Source organism: Pteronotus mesoamericanus, unplaced genomic scaffold, assembly GCF_021234165.1.
Source record: "Pteronotus mesoamericanus isolate MK-2021 breed Mesoamerican mustached bat unplaced genomic scaffold, CSHL_Meso_final contig_74, whole genome shotgun sequence".
NCBI classification, from domain to species: domain Eukaryota; kingdom Metazoa; phylum Chordata; class Mammalia; order Chiroptera; family Mormoopidae; genus Pteronotus; species Pteronotus mesoamericanus.
In genome coordinates this window covers 22,233,195-22,259,012 of record NW_026555247.1, presented here as the reverse complement: position 1 = coordinate 22,259,012, position 25,818 = coordinate 22,233,195, and the positions used below count along the sequence as shown (strand labels likewise).

The 25,818-nt window shown below is 38.6% G+C and overlaps 1 protein-coding gene across 1 annotated transcript in view; it reads left to right on the top strand.

Moving 5' to 3' along the window:
- The window catches only part of RIT2 (Ras like without CAAX 2), a 289,191-nt gene extending 281,492 nt beyond the window's left edge, over window positions 1–7,699 (top strand). The window contains exon 5 of the mRNA XM_054583580.1: window positions 7,472–7,699. Coding sequence (XP_054439555.1) covers window positions 7,472–7,699 — 228 coding nt within the window. The remainder of the gene's footprint in view (window positions 1–7,471) is intronic.
- The last annotated feature ends 18,119 nt before the right edge of the window (window positions 7,700–25,818 follow it).

Genomic DNA, 25,818 nt, shown 5'->3' with positions numbered 1-25,818 from the left:
CAAGAAGATCGCACTGGGCATATGTGGAAGTATATGGCTGGATATAATGGGTGAGGGGAGAGTGGTATGAATTGGGTTTGGGGAAGTGGACAAAGGTCACATCAGATAAGATTTATAGGTCATGGTGGGAAGAAGAAAAAAAATTAGGCAGGGCCAACATTTGATCAAAAGGAGTTGGAAATTTCCTTTCATCTCTTCAGGCACAAAAAAAAATATAGTAACATTTATTTGGTGTGTACAATATGCCAGGAACTATCCTAAGTGCTTTTCATGTAATAGCTCATTGAGTCCCATTAACAATTCCATGCAGTAGGATTTTAAAGATGAGGAAATTGAAGTACAGAAGAAAGGCTAAGTGAATCTCCAGGAGCCCATGGCTAAGGAGTGGTATAGCCAGACTTTGGATCTTAGTAATTTGATTCCAGAATTCATAAACTGTTATCCATTGTGGTGAGTTTTATCTTGCTGGAAGCCACATTACGACAAAAATAAATTTGGAAGTAATACCCTGGCTTTTGCAATGGCAGTATGATGGACTCATATTGGACTGTGTGGTCACCAGTACCGTTTATGGGATGTCACTATCACCATCATTGATATTAAATATTTAATGAACATCTGCCACCTGCAAAATTTGTGACTAAGTATGATGAGGCTACAAAAGGACAGAATATAGCTACCTAGCATTTGTCTGTTGAGATAAAACAACTCAATTGTGAGATCTGTATACTTCTCTCGTAGATGATGAGCTGCAGAGCAAAGCATAGGCTGAGATCACCAAGACTGGAATGATCTGTGAAAACTTGAGCAGGTGCAGAAGAGGTGTGGAAAAGATAAAGGGAAGGCTTACTAGACAAGGAAAAAAGCAAAATGAAAAGATTTGTGTAGAGGAGTTGTAGGCCATAAGGTATAAAATGTATTCCATGTTAGAAAGAGAGCCCCAGACAAATGGGCAAACAAAATGGCTTCGTTGACTCCTAATCTACCTTTCCCTGATCTCTACCCCCTTCCCAGGCTATAAAGGAAAATTTCAGGACCTGGGAAGTTGGGGTAGCAGGGTGGAGGGAATCTGTGTTCTTAAAGCCAAGGTGTGACATCCTTTTTCTCCTCCCCACCCTGGAGAAGGGTAGAGGGATGTTAACGCTCCCCTTTGCCAATCTCTCCTAAAAGTTTGAGGGGCCTGCTAAGAAGAGACAGACATCTCTTCTCCAGCTGAACCTCTGCTTAGTTCACATGCTTGTTTTTCACCCACTTAGGAAAGAGAATTGGAGAAAACAGCAGGACAGAGGGAGCACACTGGGATGAAACCCCCTGTAAGCCCGTTCCTCAGTCTGTCAAGAATGAACTTCCCTTGTTTCGGGGACTGCAGCTGAGGGTAGAACATTCTTGTCAGACCTTTCCTTGTTTTAATTTTTCCTGCAAGAAGTTTCATATGCCATCTATGCATATATCTTTAAATTCTACAAGTAATAATAAATAACTCACAGATTAAATAAGTAAATAAATCTGGTTAAATAAATCAGAAGCATATCCACTGGAACTGGTCAAGGAAATTGGCAAGGCTACTCACATGGATAAAACTGACCAAAACCGATTATATAACTACACAAAATGAAAACAGAGCAATCTAAATTGGGCAGTTTTTCCATTAAGTTAACAAATAGAATGTTTTGGTTCCAGATTTGCTGGGAAACTATGATTCCTGCTACTTTGATGATGTGGGTTCTCTAATGAAAATTAATAACTCCATGGGTAACAATGAAGTGAACCACAGACAGGGACCCATTCAACAAATATAAAACAAATCCCAAAGAGTTTGTTCTGTGCTAACAATGTTTTAACAGTGCTCTGCAGGCTCAGCCATGCACATATTTTGCTTATGAAGCTTCTCCGGAGAGAGCCAGACCCATCTTTCTGCCAATCTCTCCTCATTCAAGGTTAGCAATTATAGCTGAGCAGTATCGGAGTTGCCTTTTGTGCTCTTAAGAATTATATTGCCTACTAGACCACCGCCATTACCCTGCATACCTTTGCAGTAATTTAATTTAAATTTATTTTTTACTTAGTTCAGGTAAAAGATAAAAAGATATAAAGAGCAATGGAACTCCTGAATTCAGCAGATTATTGGGAAGGAAACCCTCACCGACCAGCATGCTTGTGATGCCCACTAGCAGCTAAGCCTGGAATAGAGCAGGCACCGCTTGCCCCAGTGGCCTCGTTCGCCTCCCCTGCAGCTGTGGCTGTGTTCTAACCCCTCCTCTGGCAAATGGGAAGTGGCATTTCAGGGAGTACCTGGCATATTAAACAGTGATCTTTGGTGAAGAAGGTCATAGATATTAAAAAGATGGCTCCCCTGGGTTACTGAAATTTTCTGTTACTTACATGAAATATTTTTCTTTATTCCTCTTTATTTTCTGCCAATGCTTTCTAGACCTCCAGGTGGCACCTTTAATCTCAGACTCTCCTTTGCGGTTGAGGGGCACGGTGGTATAATGGTATCCGCAGTGACTGTTCCTTCCCCACCCTAAGTAATCTTTCTATAATATTTATTGTCCCCTATGTTTCTGCACTTATTTAAATTTTTATTTTTATGTAAATGCAATATAAACTTCTCTATGCCATTTGTTTACCATTTAAAAATTACTTTATGTTGAAACACCTCACATGAGAATAATCAGTTACATATATGGGACAATAGCAAAGGAGCTGGGCAGATCCTGTGAAAAATAGCAGGCAGACCTGGAAACAATACTTGATGGAAGAGACTAGAACTTGATGGTTGTTTTACTTAATTGTTTGTGACCTTGAACCATTTGCCTAAGCTTCCTGGGCTTGAAAAATAAAATTTTATTTCCTCATTAGAGAAACAAAATTTTTTAAAAAGTTAATCCCTAATAAAACTGTATGTCTTTCTTAGCGGTTACTGTATAATGTGGATAAATATTTATGATTAAAAAATTAATTGTGCTTAAAATTTAGACCTATAAGTACATATTATTATATTAATTACCCTGATTTTAAACCCTAACATAAAAGCTGTAACTTCTTGTTATGTTATTCTGGTTCTGAACCAATCAGAACAACATTAATGAATTAAAATTATTCCTAATGTTACTGCTTAAATATTTATGACCTTCAAATTGACCATAATTGCTAAGCATAAAGCCCAGAATCTGTAAAAATTATTTTTTCTTACATGTTTGGGCTTGAGTTATTCCATTGTATTCATGGTATATCAATTCTTACAGCAAAGGTAGGGATGGCACATTTGTGGGTTGTCAGTATTGGTGTGAGATGGAATTTATTGAAAGTTGGAAATATATATGTTTTTAAATTAATTTTTATTGTATTTTTCCATTACCATTTAGTTCCCTTATAGACTCCTCCCTGCTGCAGTCCCCACACTGTTGTCCATGAGTCCTTTTTCCTTTCTGCTCAACCCTTCTACCCCATACACCACCCCGCTTAGCTGCCATCCTGCTCTCCATCTATGAGTCTGTCTCTATTTTGCGTGTTAGTTCAGTTTGTTAATTAGATTCCACATATGAGTGAAATCATATGGTATTTGTTTTTCTTTGACTGGCTTATTTCACGTAGCATAATGTTCTCCAGGTCCATCCATGCGGTCGCAAAGGGTACAATGTTCTTCTTTTTTATGGCCAAGTAGTATTCCACTGTGTGAGTGGCCCATAGTTGTTTTATCCACTTGTCTACTGCTGGGCACTTGGGCTGCTTCCGTGCTTTCACTTTTTTCTTAAATGACCTAAAGTTTTTATTTTTTATCTAATAGGAATTTTTGAAGGAAATAAATAAAAAATAAGTATCTTACTAAGTTTAATTTCCATTTAGATTTCATTATAATGAACATGGAAATTACTGAGTTACTAAATTAAATAACATAAAATTAATATTCTAATAATGAATCTAAGAACATGCAACTACATTTCATTCTTTGAAATGGGGGGTTCATAATTCCTATATTATTTACTCTTTAGGAGCTACAGAGTTGAATATACTTCAACCTGCTCCAGTTAATAAAATGGACAGTTATACTCTCTGTTAAAGGTGTTTACAAATCTTTGCATGGAAATTTATTTCAATTTTCTTTTATTTCAGATTGTTACATTGGATTTTTAACTGAATTTTGATATTGCCAATGATTTACTTGTAATATTTACATTTTTATAATTAGGAAACATTTCATAAATATATGTGTTTGCGAGAGTGGAAGGTGGGGGTGGGTGGGGCAGGGGAAAGTGGTGGCAGCAAAATGGAAACATGTATTTGAACACTAACAAAATATTAAAATAAAATTTGTATTAAAAATATGTGTTTGCATAGAGAGATTTTTCAAAGGTGGAAAAATATTGTAAATTTAGTTAAAGACTTCATTCAAATCCCTTTTTTACTTCTGTTTTCCCCAAAGAAAAAATGAATTCCTGTTCTGGTAGAAATAATCTCCATATGTCAAAAATAATCCAAAATGATTACAGGCTTAGTTGTGGAAAGGTCTTGAGGACATGTTTAATTCCTTGTCTCAAATAGAGGATGATACAGATTTTATTTTTATGTATAAGTTTTAGTAAATTTTGTTTTGGTAGGAATGTGTCTGTCACCTAACTTGTCAAACATATTGGCACAAACACAATACTCCCTAGTTGTTGTTTTTATGTCTGTAGGCTCTGTAGTGATGTCCACTTAGTCATTCTTGATATTGTTTATTTGTACCCTCTTTTTCTCTCTTTTTTCACCTTTAATATGTCTTATCTGGGATCTAGCAATTTATTATCTTTATAAATATCTCAGATTGGATTTAGTTTTCTCTCCTGCATGATTGTTTTCCATTTTACTTATTTCTGTCTTTATCTTTAAATTTTCCTTTATTTAATCTTCTATGTGTAAATTAGATCAATGGTGTTTTGTTCAAACTTTCTAAATCCTTGGTGACTTCTGCCTGCTTATTCTTTCAGCTGCTGAGGGAGATGTGTGAAAATATTTCACTTTACTTCTATAACTTTTTCTTATAAACTAAGGCTATGATTTTTAGTGCATAGAAATTTGTATGGATAATATCTTCATGATAGATATCTTTTTATTATAAAATATCTTCCTTTAATTCTAGTAGTTTTTTTTTAAATTTACTGTCTATTTTGTTTGACATTATATCAATATACTAGCTGAATTTTGTATTAATTTCCATTCAAATTTTAGTATTTCTATATTCTTACATGTAAAGGGTTTCAACTACAAGTGATTTTTTTAAAAATCTGGTCTGCAATCTTTGTCTCATATAATAGGAAAGTATACTGTACTACATTTACATATAACTGATTTTGCTAGATTCTATTATTTCTTTAGAATTCTTTTATCCCCCCATTCTTGCCATCCTTCATTATGAGCTGAGTGTTCATAGAGCTTTATTGACTTGAGGTTTCTTCATTTGTCTTTTAACCATTGAGATGTGGGTAAAATAATCTCTGCCTCTCACCCACCTACTCTCTGCAAAGCGAATATCATATTCCCGATAAGAGTGCTCTTTCAGTCTGAGTCCAAGAAGAAGAAGACCAGAGAGACAAACCAGAGCCCAACCAACAGCTGGAGCTCGGTGGCGAAAGTCTCTGCTCCAGTTGCTAATGGGCAGCAGGGGTGAGACAAATATTTTTGCAAACCATGGAGATTCTGAGGCTGTTTTTATATTCGTATTGCCTAAAAAGAGATGGTTAATCTTAAAAAATGGTACCAGAAATGTGGTGTTGCTATATAGAAAAATGTAAAATATGTGACATTGGATTCTGGGTGGAGAAAACTGTTACAGAAGACTGAAAAATAAAGGGCAACCCATGCTATGTGGTATTAAAACATTTGGTAAGATTATCACCTGTGATTACTTAGAAATAAGACCAGTTACTTAATAAATCTATGATTTTGTTAAGGTGCTGTTAAGAAAGAATGTTAATCACTTCAACTGGATGTTTTTTTGCTGTATTAAGTTACTAGAAGACAGAAATAAGCTTAAAAAAAAAAGGCCTGGTGTGTTGGCCAGCAAAAGTGGGAGAGAAAGGAGAGAATTCAGACACTCTTTATATTCACCTGTTCATCAGACCTTGGTGAGGTTGACCTATCACAGACTAGAAAGGACTTGTTTTTAATCCCTGTCCAAGCACCTGTTGGCAATATGGGCTGCTCTATCACTTAAGAAAGGGTGATTTAACTTTGGTTACAAGCAATTCCAGAATGTCAGCAGCTTAAAAAAAAACAAAGTTTCTTCTTATTTTTGCTACATATATAACATGGGTGATTGAGAGCTCCACTCATCATAGGCCCAGTCACATTCACTTAAGTTCCAGACCAATGGAGTTTCCAGTTCACCATATACTTTCATTTGGCAGAAAAAAATGAACATACCAATATATAAACATCAGGTGAACTTTAAGAAAATAAATAGACCAATATGGACTAAAGGCTGTCAGATATATTGAGTAAAGGCAGCCTTTTCCTGCTTTTTCAGAGCCAATGTGAATATTCTAGCAGAACTTAATGGCAGTGCTCAATTTTGAACAGGATTATTAGCATCCAGCTACAGTGACACATAATCCACTGTTTAAATATTTGTGCATCGCTTATGTTTACATCTTAATACTTCTTAAACACAGGTATTTTACTAATCATCCTTTTAACTTCACTAACGATGATATAGGCACCAGGCACTGTGGTGGACACTAAAGGGATCGTAAATGAGGCACAGTCTCTGATCTCAGTCAGTTTATCATCTCTAAAGGACCTACTGCAGGAACACGAGCCACAGTATGCTAATAGAAGTGCCACAAAAAACCTGAAGCTCTAAGCCTGCTCTGAAGAGCTCAGCTAGAGAAAGGCTTATTGAACATAATGGTTGTGTTCTGCTTTTTATTCTCATCTGAAGATTGCATTTCAGGTTTCTTAACAACTTCATCCTGACTTATTCTTAACTAAAAGCTCTGAATTATAACTAACAGTTACAGAGCTTTAAATATGTGCTCAGCATGTTCAATACGCCTTGTATTGACCATCATATTTAACTCTAACAAAGAATATTTGAGGTATTATTATCTTATGTTATACAGAAGACTTAGGCAAAAAGGTTAAGAAATTGACCCAAGTTTAAAAAAATACAAGGAAATCTGGGATTGGAAACCAAACAGTTTTAATCCTTTTGACCACTATGCTTTATTCCTTTTTTTTCTGAGAGTTGATTTCCAGTTCCACTTTTAATAAGTTATAACCAGTTGCCCTTGCAAAGATTCTAATTTCACATTTGTCCTTCAGGTTCAGAAACTCTAGAACTCTTCCCTTAAAACATATTGTCACATTTTACATTTCACTTTTTTTTTTTTTTTTAAGTAGTAGGCCCACAGCCCTGGTAGAGAACATGCTTTTTGATCTAAGTATCTCTCCCTTCCTCTCTTTTTAATATCATTTATTTTTCCCTTAGGTCTCTACAGAAGAAGGCTTGGGTCTGGCCCGAGAATATAACTGTGCTTTCTTTGAGACCTCTGCAGCCCTCCGATTCTGCATTGATGATGCTTTTCATGGCTTAGTGCGGGAAATCCGCAAGAAGGAGTCTGTACCATCCTTGACGGAAAAGAAATTGAAGAGAAAGGACAGCCTGTGGAAGAAGTTAAAAGGCTCATTGAAGAAGAAGAGAGAAAACATGACATGATAGCTCTACTTCTAATGCCCTTACTCTTTCTCTTTGAATTTTATCAGGTGGACAATTCCAGATGTTGCATTCTGCTTCAATTCTCTGTCTGTCTGTCTCTCTCTCTTTCTCTCTCAATATCTGCCTGTAGGTTAAAGCAAGATCTGCATAACTGTACCTCTTGAGATACTTTTGTTTTGCCCTTAACAGTTGGATGAGTTTTGTCAATCAGCCGGATATGCTGTTTAGTTTTTATAATATATGACTAAATAAAATTGACATTCCAATTGACTCATTTCCCTTCAAAGAGTCTAGGTTCATTTGCTATGCTGTCTGGTTATAGAGGAAATATTCAAAGTTGCAGACAGAATGATAAAAGGCTCAGGGGATCTGCCTTTGCCTGATACGACTCTGGTTGTTTGCATTTCAGGAAAGTCAGTAAATAATGAAGAAGCTCAGGAAATGATTCCGAGCAGGAGTCCGCAGCCTGGTATTTCCTTAAATGCGGAAGCTGTGGTGCTTTTTCTTGAGTGCTCCATAGATGACCCTAAGAGGAATTATTAATAATAAAAACTGGTTGGGGGTCATTGGAAGGCTGGAGTAAAACATCCCCATATTTACAGTGCTCCGCCCCATTAGGTTTTGCCAAAATTATCAGGGAAGTCACTGAACCGAGACAAAGGGGTATTGTCTTTGTGTCAGGGAGAGGCGGCTACTACAACTTTGGTGGTGCACATACTCACAGAAGGACACCCTGCTTGCTGTCAGTGAGGAGTCCCTCCCAGGGCCACTTCCCCTGCGGTGGGAACATCTGCGGAGCAAGAGGTCCGTGAGCTCCACAGACCCTAAGTTCTCTTTGTGTTGCCAAAATGTCCGATCTCCTCCAGCTCAAACCAGGAACCACCACCAATCAGAGGGCCTTTTTTCTTGTTTTTTTTACAATAGATCATCACTAAAATGAAACTGCCCATTAACTCATTTATCCTATTGTGTGAATTGGTTTATTCAAATTCAAGCTCAGGAAGCACCCTATCAGGAAGAGCTGTTCTGAATGTTTAATAGACAGCTGTTCAAAGGAAAGCCATGAAGGGACAACTAAGCTTGAGAAGGAATCCATCAAACCAACCTTTATGGGTTGGGGGAAGCTTTTCTCATAACCTAGAAAAAAGAAAGGATGAAGAGCTTATAATTCCATGCGCAAGCACCTCTTTTATTCACAATGCCCCTGGCACTCGCTAGTTGCTGAGAATGCAGAATTGAATGACGGTAACCTAACATCTAGCTCAAGACTACCTGGGCTGAAGAACAGTGAGATTATAAAATCCTAGATGGAAAAACACATTTTACATAAAAACAAGGATACAACTGAAAAGAATTGAGAGATGATAATTTTTCAACTTGTGGATGAAAATCTCAACCTTTCAGAATATTGCACTTATGGGTTCCTATTCAACTTGGGCCCAGGGCCCTTCTTAAACCCATAAAGGCTTCCCTGTTCTTGCTCTAGGCCCTGGAACCATGGCACTCAGCACAAATTCATAATTTCTGAGTACCTGCTGCCACTCTGTCTCTCTGCATTTTTCTCAGCCCTCATCTCTATGGCATAGGATACAAACAAATCAGTTTTCCCCATCCCATATTGCCCCTAAAATCAAACCCATATAGTCTTTTCAAAAGACATTCACAATTAGGGAGAAAAAAGTCAAAATATTAAAAAAATAACAGATGTGGAGATGACATTAAGATAGGATATCAAGGCTCTTATAGTCAAAAAACTGGTCTTTGCTTCATTCTCTACCTGGTTTTTAATATGTAACCCTCTGCTTTTGTCCTGTGAAACTGGGCTAGTCCATTTTCTGCCATCTGTACATTCTTTCCTGCTGAGCCCCTGTGTCCTGGAACCCTTCGAAGCCTGGGAAGTCACTGTGAATATTACATTCCCCCAGACTCTTCTGTGAGCTGGGAAATGTAATCTAGGAAGCAAAGTAGTGGGTACCTGGTTTCCTACGATAAAACTACATCTTTGAAAACCTGACGACTGTCCCATCTGGGAATAATAATAGTGTCTGGTGTGTTTCCTTAACTAAGTCTCTGTGAATTTTATTGTCAGCTTCCCTGCCTTTGGCTCTAGAGATTTGTATCTCATTTCTATCTCCTTCCACTTCTTTATACGTCCCAATCTTTAATGAATAATTTATGTAGTTTAGAAGTTCTTAGTGAGGTTTAGATTGGGGAACGGTTACCAAATCCAGCCATTTCATTCTGTAGGAGGAAGAAGGTCTGTAAATTATCACCCGAGGGGTGGCACAAATCTGAGATAGCTGTCACTAGCAGAGACAGAGGCAGGCTTCAAGCATTCTTTTTAAATCAGTCTTTCTGAGAGAAGAAAAGACCAGAGGAAATGTGCCAGGAAAATAGAACCTAGTATTTCTGCCCAAGGGCTATGGATTCCTTTGGCATTAGACCAAAATGTCAGAACCTCATTCTGATCACTGTCCCTGAAAACTCTGACCAGACCTAGCATTTCTAAGTCAATCTCAAAATCTCAGAGAAGAGAACCACATGTGCATGAGTCTGCATTGCCAAAGGATATGTCAAGAAACTGTTGAAAACAAAAGTAAGTGTCTATGGTAGACGAATGTGTAGTCACCCAACACAATTTATCAAATAGCACTGTTCCAGAAACCACACTCATTTGTATGTGGTATGTGGGGTGTGTATGTATGTGTGGTGTGTGTGTGTTTGGTGAGGCACCAGGAAATTCTGAAAATAGTTTCTGCTCTCCAGAAATGTATCATCTATTTTTAGGTATTTCTCATTAACTTATCTTGTGGGCCCCCATGATAAAATAATTTATCAGATCAGACACACATGGCAGTCTAAAATATTATATTTTGTGTTTAGTGGGCCACAGTTGAGCATGGAAATTTCTGTAGAAAATGCCAGTGAGAAAGAAACATGGGCATTTGGGCCAAACATTATTCACATCACACCCAGATGTGCAAGAAATAGATAGCTGTTTTATTTCCCTATAACTCATCTGTTTTTCCTCATGAGTCTCTGACTAATGGGTAGATGGGGGCAGGGGGGACAAAATTTTGGTTCAGTCCAGTAATTTAGTGCTAATCTGTGGCAATAATATAAGAAATATCTTTAAATAACACAACCTCTGCTGGGTGTGCTTAGGTCAGTGTTCGATCAATCAAAGCTCGGTTCTATTACTCTCCTTTTGCGAAACCCACTGTTCTCCAACTCCCCTTGGGTGGTTTGTAAGCAACCCTCCACCATTAGTGAGAAGGGCCTGGGGTGGTGGGGTTAGGAAGAGGGTCCTGCTGTAAAACCCATTTGCTTTATGTGTCCTTCTCTTCCACAAGGCCATACGCTTTTCATTTCTCTAAGTCACCCTGCAACAACATGCTGGCAGCCAAAATAAATAAGGAAACAGAAGTCAGTTGTTAAAGATGAGAGATGACTACCTTCTTTTACCCAGCTTCTGTTTTTCTGCTGAAATAACAAAACACATTGCTTCAAAACTGGGAAACCCCAGATAAATAAAACTATGTATATTTTTAACAGCTAGAAAAGGTCACGAGACAAAAAAAAAATTTAAGGATAGAGGAATACATGTAAAAATACTCAAAATATAATGATCCTTGTTACTCATGCAATGGCTTCTGACAACCTTTATAGAAATTAAAGTTGTAGTCCTTTTAGTTCCGGTCTTTACATGATATTAAGCGATACTCCAAAAATCTGCGTGGCCTAAATCCTGTAGTTCAAGTGTCAGCCTGAACTTGAACACTTCTGCTTGGCCTGGGTTTTTTTCTACTAGAGTTTCTATTTGGGATTGGATGGCAAAAATGCAGTCATTCTCTCAGGCCATCTATCCACTATTAAAGATAAATGTAAGAAAGTAGAAAATGTAACCATCTCATTAAAATGTAAACAACACAAATATATTTGTCATATGATCCACTTGCCACATTTAAAAGCAGAGTGGAGGGGCCTGTGGCGAAACGGACAAAGAGCATGTGAGTTTTATGGGTGAAAAGAAGACCTAGACCATATAGCATTTTAAGGGGTTAACAGGTGTACATAGCGCACCATTCCCGGGAACTCTGGACCTGTAGGATAGCACAAAGGAACCAGAGGCCACAGGATGAAAGGATTTCTAAGGGGAATAACAGGATGCTGACCACCAAAGCAGGGCAGGATATAATGCAATGCAAAAACTCCAATGGATAAAATATATCCTATTTCACTCATCTTTCTGCCTCTAACACTCCATACCCTGGTGTTAACTGTCTCCCTTCAAAATACTGGTGGCATATCACTAAATTGTATGGAAAAGACAGCACATCAATAAGTCAACATTTTAGTCAAATAAAAATCTGGTATGAAATTTTAATGATAATATCAGCATGATTTGTATTTTATTCATTGTTTTAAAAATACTATATAGTATCTAACCTTTGTATCCTAAAAAAAGTTAAATTAGAACATAAATAAATAAAATACTAGTGCTTTAAGCAACCATATAAATCATTATGACCTGGTTCCTCCCTAGAGATGAAGACACTAAGGACCAGAGGAAAGAAAAACCACCAGGCCTGCAGGGCAGTTAGGCCCCCTTGACACCTCCCTGGTCCTTTTTTAGTGTCCTTCACTGTACTTTCTGTGTTGCAATTTGGGCATCATTTAGCTTTCTCTAGAGGTGTAATTAAAACCAGCTAATAAATAAAATAAAAATATGGTTTCTGGAATAGATCCGTAGTGTCTCTTTGTATAAAATATGATGACTGTTTACTTCCCTTTCTAGGTTAGGCAAATAGGATGCTGAAAATAATGCTATTGTAAATCAGTTCCTCCAGGGTAATGCATGAGACAAGGGGCCAAGAGCATCAATTAAGGAGAGCTTGCCAAAGGTTTTTAATTTATTGCTGGTGAGAAGTGCTGGACTTACAGCAATTAGAGTGTATATTTATGTGCAGAAGAGGTAAAGAGAGAAATAAAAGCACTATCAGCATGCCACCACCCTGGAGATGTCTGAAAACCTTAAAACAACTATGAATTACATACTCAAGAACTTTCTATTCACACTGTGCCTGAATCACAGAAAGACTGTGACGCTGGGTCAGTCAAGTCCTTCACCTCTCTGAGCACTAATCAGTTTCCAGATAAATGGGGATGGGAGGAGGGAATGGAAAAATGGACATTCTTTGACTGGTTTATCTTGACCTCTGATTGTATAATTTATTTTACAGCATGTCCTCTGAGTTTAATAGGTTTTTTTTCATAAGTTTACAATAGAAATTATTTGTATCCTTTCAACTATCACTTGGGGGAAAGAAGAATTCTATAGTAACCATATGGCCAAAAATGTCAAACTAAAATGATCAATGACTCACTAATTCACAAGTAGTTAATTCACTCACAGATAATTCAACATTCTTTATTTATATATTAATTCACTAAAATTTTGAGCTTCTGTTGGTGCACACACCCTGCTTGGAGCTGTTTTATTTACTCCTTAGTAATCACACAGTAAACCAAACCATTCATATGTACATTAAGAAAATATTTTCTGAGCACTTACTCTGTGTCAAGTACGGAAATGAACTCTGGGGACACAACCATACAAAAATAGCTACGGTGATTGGTCTAGTGTCACTTACAGTCTAAGGAGATAACAACAAAATATTTAGATTTATAATTTTAAAATTGGGACTATCGTCATTGCTGATAAGGAGAGTTGGGGGTGCAAGTATTTTCCATGGTAGGAGGATGTGGCCCAGCTGAGGAGACCAGGTGCTCTCCCAAAGACATGAAGACTGGGTTGGGATGTGAAGGATATCATTTCTTTAGGCCAAGAGGAGGGGGATGATGGTAGGTGTTTCAGGCAGCAAGAAGAGCCTGAGCATCAAACCTGTGGCAGGTACAGGCATGATGAGTAAAAGCGACCAGTATGACAGGGATGGAAAAGAGAAAAGAGGTCCGTAACATGATGGAACAGGAGAACAAGTAGGAACAAAACCATGCAGGTCTATTTAGGTGAGAGCTAAAAGTTTGGTCTTTATTTTGAGAAAAATGAGAGGCTATTAAAGGGAATGAAACAGTTGGATGAAGTAACATTTGCCTTTTGAAATGGCAATTCTGGCTCTGGAGAATAGCTTGGAAGAATAACAGTGACATACCGTAACTCTATTTTATTTTACAAGAAGTTACATTAATACCTATACTTTACTCAGGGCTGAATACAAATTTTAATGAACTGGTCATTCTCAGGGGAAAAAGTGTGATGCTGTCATTTTCATAACAATGAGCATACACTCTGCCCTTCTCTCTACACAGGCTTTTACAAAGGCCTTCTCTAAACAAACCAAGAGGTTGAAGATTGTTCTTCAGAATTCTTTCAACTATATCTAGAAAATTCTGTGTGTGGACGTGTGTGTGTGTGTGTGTGTGTGTGTGTGTACACGCATAGCATGTCACAATTTATTTGAACATCTTTACAGTGTTCCTTAGTATGCTGGTGTGCCACAGATCAATCTTTTGCCCATTATGACATCCTGGTTTCTGTAACCCACCCCAATTCATTAAGGTCACATTCTTAGAGACCACAACTGTAGAAATTGACAGGGGTGAGATGATTTTATTGGGTTATATGAGTTGTGTTATGTTGTTTTATCATCATTGAGAAGCCAATCAAGCTTGTAGAGATGAGGGAAAGAGAAGAAAAAGATAGCTAACCTCATTGATAGAAAACAGGATGTGTTTGTTCAATAACTGGAAATGTTGCTATAGATAAAGTAGGTCAACAACTCTTAAGAGGTTGTGCCTAAAGGAAACAAATAAGATGAGGATATATAGCACATCTGGGAAAAACATGGGGTTATGGTATTTGGCTTTTTTCTCAAAGATTTGCTGAAACTCTGGCATGACCCTGTTGTTGATCTCAGTAGGAGGAAGGAAAGTGAATAAATATTTTGATATTTTATTATATCTTCTCTCTTTACACAGCTTCTCCTAGTTCTCTCAGTTGTCATAACCTAAATGAACCTGTATTTTCCTAGAGAATTTTATCCCTTTAGAATCTGAGGAATAATAGAAAACAAAATTTAAAAAAGTATATGACAAACACAGGGATGGTAAGAAAGGGCAGGTTACTTTTCCTCTAAAACTAACCCCTCACTAGTGTGCAGCAAGTATATATAGGGTGGGGCTAAAGTAGGTTTACAGTTGTGAGTACACAAAACACAGCTTATTCTTATATTATTATTTATGAGTTATTATATTATTTTCCATAAAAACAACTGTGAACCTACTATTGCCCCACCCTTTATGTTCACAACAAGTTTAAGTACCACTTCCAGCTTACATCTTAGGCTCCTCCTAGTCTCCATTCTCATTTCCTTTAATCTCTACTTATCCAGAAAAAAGAGCTAAGCAAAGTCAGTAGAGAAAGAAAATAACAAAGATCAGAGCAGAAACAAATGAAATAGAGACTAAAAAGACACTAGAAAAAAATCAATGGGAGAGCTAAGATGGCGGAGGTGTGAATGGGAGTCACGCTGACCTCTTCCCAAGACCAAACTGGAATTGCAACTAAATAGTGGAGAAATCACCTGGAAAACAATGGAACGATAGAGGGAGAGGAGCCTTGGAGCTGCAGACAGTCCGTGGATTCAACTCTCACACATCCCAACGGATGAGAAGTGAGGTGGAGGCTCAAGAGGGTGGGCTGGGCACCCACGGGCACCAGCACCAGAGAGACATTGAAATGGCCAGTAGGATCCCCCTGAGAAGAATAGGGTCTGAACCATAAACAGGGACCCCTAGACTACAGCAGCTGAAACCAGGAAAACGCACAGACAAAATGCAACCCCAAAAAACTTAGGGGCGCTCTCTCCCAGAGACAGGCGGCTGGGGATGCAAAGAGACATTTAAAAGGCCAACACAAACATTTGCAATGGCAGCTGCCCTCCTTGATCTCTGGGTAGAGGCAGCAGCAGAGTGGGCTGGTGGCTGGGAAGAGATTGGTGAGGAAAACTTTATGAAGAGAACTGAGACGGTGGCTGGAGGAGCCCAGGTGATAACACACCTCCCACTCTGCAGCTACCATCTCGTTCAGGCATAAGGGAATCAATTAACCTGCCTTTTGTGCGCTCCACACACAGCTTGTGCGCGTGTGAGCTGGGGAGCTGAGTGCAGACAATCTGGAACAAATAGAGGATCCCTGGCCAAAGGAATCACACAGCTGCATAGAGAGCCTTGAGGAGAGACTAGAGAAGGAGGCATTGGGGAAAGAAGGGCAGGAGGAACCGGGAAGTCCCGACTCCTTCTCCTTTCTGTAGTCTCCATTGTGCGGGAACAGGCCACACCCCCAAAGAGCCAAAAGCTGAAGAGCACACTACAGACAGCCCAAAACCACCCAGTGCAGGCGCGCACACTTGTGCCGAGTGGCCTGCGAGGATTGGCAAGCGTGTGTGTGGACCCGCGTGGGCTGGTGAGGGCTCGCACACATTGGTGCCCATGGGGCCTGCGAGGGAGTGCGCATATCGGCAAGGACAGGCAAAAACCGACACACGCAGGCCCGAGAGTGCAGAGCGGTCCACAGAAATACTGGATATTGGGCGGAAGGGGTCACAGAGCTGCCCGGAGTCCCTGGAGGAGAGACTGGAGACAGGATTAACCAGGGAGTCCTGGAGCTGACTTCCTCCCATTTCCATAGTCTCCATTTGGCGAGAGCAGGCAACACATCCAAAGAGCCAAAAGCAGGGAAAGCACACAATAGAAGACCCTAAACTGACCAGTGCTGGGGTGCCCGCTGGCCTCGGGGGCCAGACAAGTCCGTGAGGTCACAAATAAGCCCCCTGGGCTGGGGCAAGCAAGCGCGAACCCAGGCGGGTGGGGGATCCTGTCCGGCGGGGATCCTGTAGGGCCGGGGAGCCCGCTCAAGGACCCGGCGGGAAAGTGCAAAGCGATTCACAGAAATAGTGGATCCCTGGCTGAAGGGGTCACAGAGCTGCCCCAAGCAGGAGTCAGACACAGACATTAGATGCCTGGAAAGCTCAAACAAATGACCAAAGGTCATATAGGGTCAACAACTGACATCATCAGAGGCAGGCCCAGAAAGAAAACTAAAGAAAAAAACAAATAAATAAAAGGACCTGCCTACTACCATAGAAGTTAAATTCACAAAGTTAGGAACTCTAGACAGCCCAACTGAAGCAGAAGCAAAAATAAATAAACAAATAAATAAATAAATAAATTACTGAACAGACTCTCACAAAAATGGGAAGCAAAAAAAGTTCCCCCCAAATGAGTGGAAAAGGGGACTCCCCACAGAGAGAACTAAATGGAATAGAGGCAAGGGAACTATCAGATATTGAATTCAAAACAATGGTTCTAAGGAAGCTCAATGAGGTCAGCCAGCTCAAAGATCACTATGAGAAACTGCAGAGAAATTATCAGGATCTTACAGCAAACTATAGCAACCTGGAAAAGGACATAGAAACTATCAAGAAGACACAGGAGGATATGAAGAATACCATTTCTGAATTGAAGAACACAGTAGAAGGAATCAAAAGCAGGCTGGATGAAGCCGAGGATTGAATCAGTGAGATGGAGGATAAGGTAGGAAAAAAGCTCCCAGAAAGAACAAGAAATGGAAAAAAAACTCAAAAAGAATGAAGAGGCATTCAGGGAAATGCAGGACAACCTGAAACGCAACACTATCTCCATAATAGAGATACGAGAAGGAGAAGAAGAGGAGCAAGGAATAGAGAACCTCCTCAAAAAAGTAATAATAGAAAATTTCCCCAATTTGAGGAGAGAAAGGGTCTCATGGATCCAGGAGACACAGAGGACCCCACTCAAGAGGGACTCAAGGAGGTCTACTCCAAGACACATCATTAAAATGGCAACTATCAAAGTCAAAGAGAGAATCCTCAAGGCAGCAAGAGAGAAGAAGAAAGTAACATAAGGGGGCCCCAATATGGCTAGGAGCTGACTTCTCAACAGAAACACTACAACCCAGAAGGGCATGGCAACAAATATTCCAAGTAATGAAAAGCAAGGGCCTACAACCAAGGCTGCTCTACCCATAAGGCGTTCAATTAAAATAGAAGGGGAAATAATGAGTTTCTCAGACAAAAGAAGGCTAAAAGAATACATCTCTACCAAACCAGCACTCCAAGATATGCTCAAGGGACTGGTTTAAGAAGATGAAGGAAAAGAGTGAGAAAGGGAAAAACACAGGTACAAAGAGAAAAAAACGAATAAGTTTCTATCAGTAATAACTCTCAATGTAAATGGACTAAATACCCCAATCAAAAGACACAGGATAGCTGAATGGATAAGAAAACGACCCACACATATGCTGCCTACAAGAGACCCACCTCAGAGGAAAAGACCTGCACAGATTGAAAGTAAAGGGATGGAAAAAAATATTCCAAGCAAATGGGCAAGAGAAAAAATGAGGGATTGCCATACTTATATCAGACAAAGTAGATTTCAAAACAAAGGCCATAAAAAGAGACCCAGAGGGGCACTTTATAATACTTAAAGGAAAAATCTATCAAGAAGACATAAACATTGTAAACTTATATGCTCCCAATATAGGAGCCCCCAAGTTTATAAGGAAATTGTTGGATGACTTCAAAAAAGATATAGACAGCAACACACTGATAGTAGGGGATTTCAACACCCCACTGTCAAAAATGGACAGATCTTCCACACAAAACATCAATAAGTATATCATGGAGCTGAATGACGCACTGAATCAAAAAGACTTAACTGACATATATAGAACCTTACATCCCAAAGAAGCAAAATACACATTCTTTTCAAAAGCTCATGGCAGTTTTTCAAAGATAGACCACATGATAGGACACAAAGCAAACCTCAGCAAATTCAGGAAAATTGAAAGAATACCAAACATTTTCTCGGACCACAAGGGCTTGAAACTGGAAATCAACCTCAAAGAGAAACTTCAAAAACTTGCAGACTCATGGAGACTGAACAGTAGACTATTGAACAATGAATGGGTCAATAATGAGATAAGAGAAGATATCAAAAAATTTCTGGAAACAAATGAAAATGAACAGACAATAGTCCAAAACCTATGGGACACAGCAAAGGCGGTCCTGAGAGGGAAGTTCATAGCAATACAGGCTTACCTAAAAAAGATAGAAACATTTCAAATAAAAGACCTATCACGACAACTTCAAGAACTGGAGAAACAACAACAAATAAATCCCAGAGCAAGTAGAAGGAAGGAAATAGTCAAGATTAGAGCAGAACTGAATGACATAGAGACGAAAAGAACAATTCAAAGGATCAACCAATCCAGGAGATGGTTCTTTGAAAAGATAAATAAAATTGACAAGCCTTTAAGCAGAATCATCAAGAAAAAAAGGGAGAGGACCCAAATTAATAATATCAGAAATGAAAGAGGAGAAATAACAACTGATACCACAGAAATACAAGGGATTGTCAGAAACTACTATGAACAATTATATGCCAAGAAATTTGAAAACCTTGATGAAATGGACAAATTTCTAGAAAAGTGTAATCTCCCAACACTGAAGGAGGAAGAAACAGAAAGCTTGAACAGACCGATAACAGTTGGGGAAATGGAAGCAGTCATCAAGAAACTCCCGGCACACAAAAGCCCGGGGCCGGATGGTTTCCCAGGACAATTTAACAAAACATTTAAAGAAGAGCTAACCCCTGTCCTTCTCAGACTATTCCAAAAAATCCAAGAGTAAGGAAGACTCCCAGACTCGTTTTATGAGGACAGCATCACCCTGATCCCAAAACCAGATAAAGACCCTACAAAGAAAGAAAACTACAGGCCAATTTTGCTGATGAACATAGATGCTAAAAGTCTCAACAAAATATTGGCAAACTGTATCCAGCAATACATTAAAAAGATTATCCACTACGATCAAGTGGATTCATCCCAGGGATGCAGGGATGGTTCAATATACGCAAGTCAATAAACGTAATACATCACATAAATAAAAGACAAAAACCACATGATCATCTCCATAGACACAGAAAAAGCATTCAATAAGGTACAGCACCCATTTATGATCAAAACACTCAGCAAAATGGGAATAAATGGGGCATTCCTCAATGTAATAAAGGCCATATATGAAAAACCTACAGCCAACATCATACCCAATGGGCAAAAACTGAAAGCTTTCCCGCTAAGATCGGGAACACGACAAGGATGTCCACTTTCACCACTTCTTTTCAACATCATATTGGAAGTCCTAGCCACAGTGGTCAGACAAGAGAAAGAGATAAAAGGCACCCAAATAGGAAAGGAGGAACTAAAGCTATCATTGTTTGCAGATGACATGATAGTGTACATAGAGAACCCTGTAGACTCTACCAAAAAACTCCTCAACCTAATAAGTGAATTTGGCAAAATAGCAGGCTACAAAGTCAATATTCAGAAATCAAAGGCACTTTTGTACACCAGCAATGAAATAGAAGAAGTAGAAATCAGAAAAAAAATACCATTTGATATAGCAAGAAGAAAAATAAAGTACCTAGGATGAATTAAACAAAGAGGTAAAAGACCTATACACAGAAAACTATACAACATTGAAGAAAGAAATTAAGGAAGACACAAATAAATGGAAGCATATACCGTGCTCATGGATTGGAAGAATTAATGTCATCAAAATGTCCATACTACCCAAAGCAATTTATAGTTTCAACGCAATCCCTGTTAAGATACCAATGACGTATTTCACAGAAATAGAACAGACATTTCAAAAATTTATATGGAACCATAAATGACCTCAAATAGCCTCAGCAATTTTGAGAAAGAAACACAAAGTAGGAGGGATCACAATACTGGACATCAAACTCTACTACAAAACCACTATACTCAAAACAATCTGGTACTGGCACAAGAACAGACCCATAGACCAGTGGAACAGAATAGAAAGCCCAGAAATAAGCCTAGGTGTATATGGGCATCTAATATTTGACAAAGGGGGCAGAAGCATAAAATGGAGCAATAATAACCTCTTCAACAAATGGTGTTGGGAGAGCTGGACGGCTACATGCAAAAAATTGAAACTGGATCATCAGCTGATACCATACACAAAAACACCATACAAAAAAATAAACTCAAGATGAGTAGAAGACTTAAATATAAGTCGCAACACCATAAGAGTCCTAGGGGAGAACATTGGCAGGAAACTCAGATATCCCACGCAGCATTTTTTTCACCGATATATCCCCTAAACCAAGGGACATAAAGGAAAGAATAAACAAGTGGGACCTCATCAAAATAAGAAGCTTCTACACGGCTAAATAAAACATCAGCAAAATGAAAAGAGAGCCAACTCTATGGGAAAATATATTTGCTAATGATACATCAGATAGAGGTTTGATCTCCAAGATATATAAAGAACTCACTTGACTCCACTCCAAGAAGACAAACGATCCAGTCAAAAAATGGGCTAAGGACCTGGGCAGATGCTTTCCAAGGAAGAGACACAGAGGGCCCAGAAACATATGAAAGGATGCTCGGCATCACTAGCCATCAGAGAAATGCAGATCAAAACCACCATGAGGTACCACCTCACACCGGTCAGAATGGCCATCATAAACAGATCCACAAACAACAGGTGCTGGCGAGGCTGTGGAGAAAAGGGAACCCTAGTACACTGCTGGTGGGAATGCAGACTGGTGCAGCCACTGTGGAAAGCAGTGTGGAATTGCCTCAAAAAGCTGAAAATGATGGAACTGCCTTTTGATCCAGTGATTCCCCTGCTGGGACTATACCCTAAGAATGCCAAAACGCCAATACAAAAGAACCTATGCACCCCAATGTTCATAGCAGCACAACTGACAATAGCCAAGTGTTGGAAGCAACCTAAATGCCCATCAGTAGATGATTGGATCAAAAAATTATGGTACATTTACACAATGGAATACTACGCAGCAGAAAGAAAAAAAGAACTACTAAAGTTCGCGACAGCATGGATGGAACTGGAGAGCATTATGCTAAGCGAAATAAGCCAGGGGGCGAAAGACAAATACCATATGATCTCACCTGTAAGTGGAACCTAACCAACAATACAAAGATGGAAGGAAAATAAGACCAGCAACACTGAAAGGAAAAGAAACCAACAGAGACAAGAGGGAAGAGGGGGGGCGGGGAGGGGAAGGAAGGGAAGGGTAAAGTCAAGGAACATATAACAAGGACTCATGGACAAAACCAAAGGGGAAGAGTTGAGGGAGGGAGGGGGCAAGGGAAAGTGGTGGGGGGAAGGCAGAGACAAATGTATTTGAAAAAAATAATTAATTTAAAAAATCAATGAAACTAAGAGCTGGTTCTTTGAAATGATAAACAAAATCAACAAATCTTCAGTTAGAGTTCACCAAGGAAAAAAAAGAGAAAACCCAAATAAATAAATTAAGGAAAAGGACTAAGTCATAGATTTTTTTAAATAAGACACTATGGCAATGATAGGTAAAGAACTGGTGTTACCTCTTATAAGCTATTATATAAAAACCAATGGTGAATTGTATGACTGATATAGAAATTTTAGATAAAAACCCAAAGTTGCCAGCAGACATGTATTGCTTAAAAGAATCTGGAATATTCTCAAGATCCATCCATGTTGTCACAAATGGCAATATTGCATTTTGTGACTGAGTAGTATTCTATTTTGTGTGTGTATATAAGTATGTGTGTATACACACATATATGTGTATATTTATGCATCTTTATATCATGCTAAGCAAAATAAGTCAGAAAAATTAAAGAACCATATGATTTCACTCGTATGTGGGATACAAAACTGAAAGCAACAAATGAACAAATAAGAAAAACTAACAAAACTCATAGATATAGACAACAGAATAGTGGTTCTTGTACACTTGAAACCTATATAATTTTATTAACCAACATCACAAATTTAATTTTTTAAAAAATGTGGGGATACTTCTGGTTCTAGAAAAAGATGAAAGGGATGTACTGTTCTCTGATTCTCCTCTTTCAACACAACAGAATAGCCTGGAGACCATCAGGCAATGCTAAAGAGTCACTGAAAGCTGGAAGGAGGAAGCTGTCTAGGTAAGTCCCCTAATTTCTCCCTATACCCTAAGTCTAGCTGCTAGAGTGACCTGCAACAATGGAAGAAGGAAAGAGGGAAGGGACTGAGGTAGGGGAAGGAAAAAAGGAAAAAGAAAAAAAAAAGTCATGCTCTCTGGCTAAAGGATTGAGAAAGTAACACCCAAAAAAGATCATGGAGAAATCTAATTCCTGTTCCATAGCTGAGGCCCCAGCTATTGTCCAAAGGCCAGCAACAGCAACAGAAGGAAGACCTGAACCAAGAGAGTGTCCACTTCACAACCTAGCCCAGAAGCAAATTTGATTCACTGGCAGAAGGAAGCCCTATGCCATCACAGTTCCCACTTCAGAACCAGGGCAATGTGGGTATAGGATCACCACAGGGTTGTGGCGGAGCTATAGCAAAACCTCCAAACACTACAGACTCTGCCCTAACTCTGGGGCCCTAGGCAGGGTTCTGATCTGTGGACAGTGACGGCATCAGCAGAGCCCTGCTTCTCTCCATCCATCCCCTCGTGGAGACCCAGGCTCAGTGGTTCTGCCCCCCTGACTACCCCCAAGGTGAATAGTCATATAAGGCAGCCCAGGGATGTGGCTTTTCCTGTGCAGATGGCACCAGCAGAGACTGAGCCCCAGCACTGCCACAAAAATGAAGCAGATAAAAATGACATGGCAAGGGAAGACAATTAGCATTGGAACTGACACCCTCAAAAGTAGGACTGAACTCATATACTACACCTAACAGGGTGACTACCTGAAATAGGACATTAGATAGGATCCAAAATCTCCTATCATTATAATTAAAATGGCTAGGACATAATAGAAAATCACCTGACATACAAAAATGCATCAATTCATGGTCCGAATAAGACAGTCAACTAATATCAATATCATGATGAATTGGATGTTGAAATTTTCCAACAGTATTTCAAAGAACTTATTATAAAAACATTTCAACAACCAATTATCAATTCTCTTGAAACAAATGAAGAAATGCAGAATCTCAGCAAAGAAATAAAAATTTTGAAAAAGAACCAAATGGAAATTATGGAACTAAAAAAAATGCACTAAGTAAAATTAAAGCAACAACAAAAAACCTCACTGGGTGGTCTCAAAAATAAAATGGAGATGACAGAGGACAGAATTACAGAAATGGAAAACAGATGAACTGAATTCACCCAGTCTGAACAACAGAGAGGAAAAGAACTGAAACAAAAATGAACAGAGTCTCGGGATCCTGTTGTGTAAAAAGAAAAGATCTAATGTTCATTTCCTCAAAGTCCCAGAAAGAGTGTAGGACAGAAAAAGTATTCAGAGAAGTAATGGTAAAAAATTTCTCAAATCTGGTGAAACACACAAACCTACAGATGCAAGAAGCTAAGAAATCTATATACAGAAAAGCCCAAAGAAACCTACATTAAGACACATCATAATTAAATTTCTAAAAACTAGGGACAAAGAAAAAAAGTCTTGAAAGCAGCCAGAAAGGAACAATGCATTAACAAGAAAAGGAAAACCAATTTGCATGTCAGTTGTCTCACCTGAAACTAAGGGGCCCAGAAGGAAGTGGCTCAATATTTTTCAAGTGCCAGAAGAAAAGAACTGGCAACACAGATCCTGTATCAGGTGAAACTATCCTTTATGAATGAAAGAGAAATACAGCCATTCTCAGGTGACAGAAAATGGTTGCTAACACAGTTTTGGTCTGGCTTTTAGGATGACTGCAGGAAGCTCTTCAGAGAGAAAAAAAAAATGACAATACAAGTCTGAGTCTGAGACCTTCAGAAAGGAGAGAGCTAGGTAAGCACAGAAGAAAAGACATCAGAAAGAAAGAAAAAAAAAAAAACAAGACAACAGAAGATACCTTTTAGGATTGGCTGCTTTGTGAATCAGGGTATGGCAATATAATAAAATCAATGTTCCCAAGAACGTCTTCCTCAGCTCCATTTTCTATGTTTTATCCGTCCTTTTAATCCTATTGAACGAGCCCCTGATTTTGTTCTTTCAAAATTCCCTATCACCAGATCCTTACTGGTTTTAGACAAATGGCGTTAAACAACCAAGTAAGTATAGTGTTAGGCAATTTATAATCTCTCTGAGCCTCATTTCCTACATCTCTATAATAGGAGTAATATTAAGACTATTTTACAACTTGGTATGAATAATAAATTAGATTTGTCACATTAAAATATATTGCAGGGGTTTTTTTTGTTTGTTTAGCAGATGCTAAATGAATAAGTAAATGAATACACGTACCTAGTGTTGTTGAATAATACAATTGTGCTTTGGGCTTTTTCATAGAAGAGGTGAAAAAGTCTTACAATAATGGTATAGCTATATGCTTTGGCAGAGGATACATAATTCCAATTAGAAAATAAATATTAACCTTCTTCCGTCTAACTTTTAGAAGTGAATCAGGCAGGGTGCCTTGGGCAAAACAAAATAAAGATTATTTATGGTCCTTAAAAGATGGAGGCCGGGGACTCTTTTTTTTTACCTTTCTACTCTAGAAAGGAAGATCAAAGAAGAGGGTTTTCCCACTGCAACTTCAGCCTGGTGAGTTGACTGCTAAAAGCTCATGGTCAGAAAGTAAAAAAATAAAGTTTTAAGAGTTTATAAGGTATACTCAGGTCCATTGAAAAGAGTACACTGCTGCCTATGTCTCATTTTTTAATCAAGTTCCTGACATTTAAGTAAACTAAAGTCTTAACAAAAAAGTCAGAAAAAATGTCCAATGATATTATAGCCTCAGTGAACTTATTAAATGTTCTATAATTAAAACAATGTTCCACAAAACAATTCTCCTCAAAGCAGTAGAATCGCCAACCAGCTTGAAACCAGTGCCCTTGTGAGGCTCAGATCTGTTTAGTTTTATTTTATTACTCAAGAAAATGGAATCTAAAGTTCTTTGATGAACATTGCTAAAATGTTTAAGTGTATGTATTACAGAGGATTTTTAATAGAACACAGCATAATTGAAGGGAAGAGGAAAAGACATCCCAGTTTTAAACATATTTCACTCAAGTTCCAAATT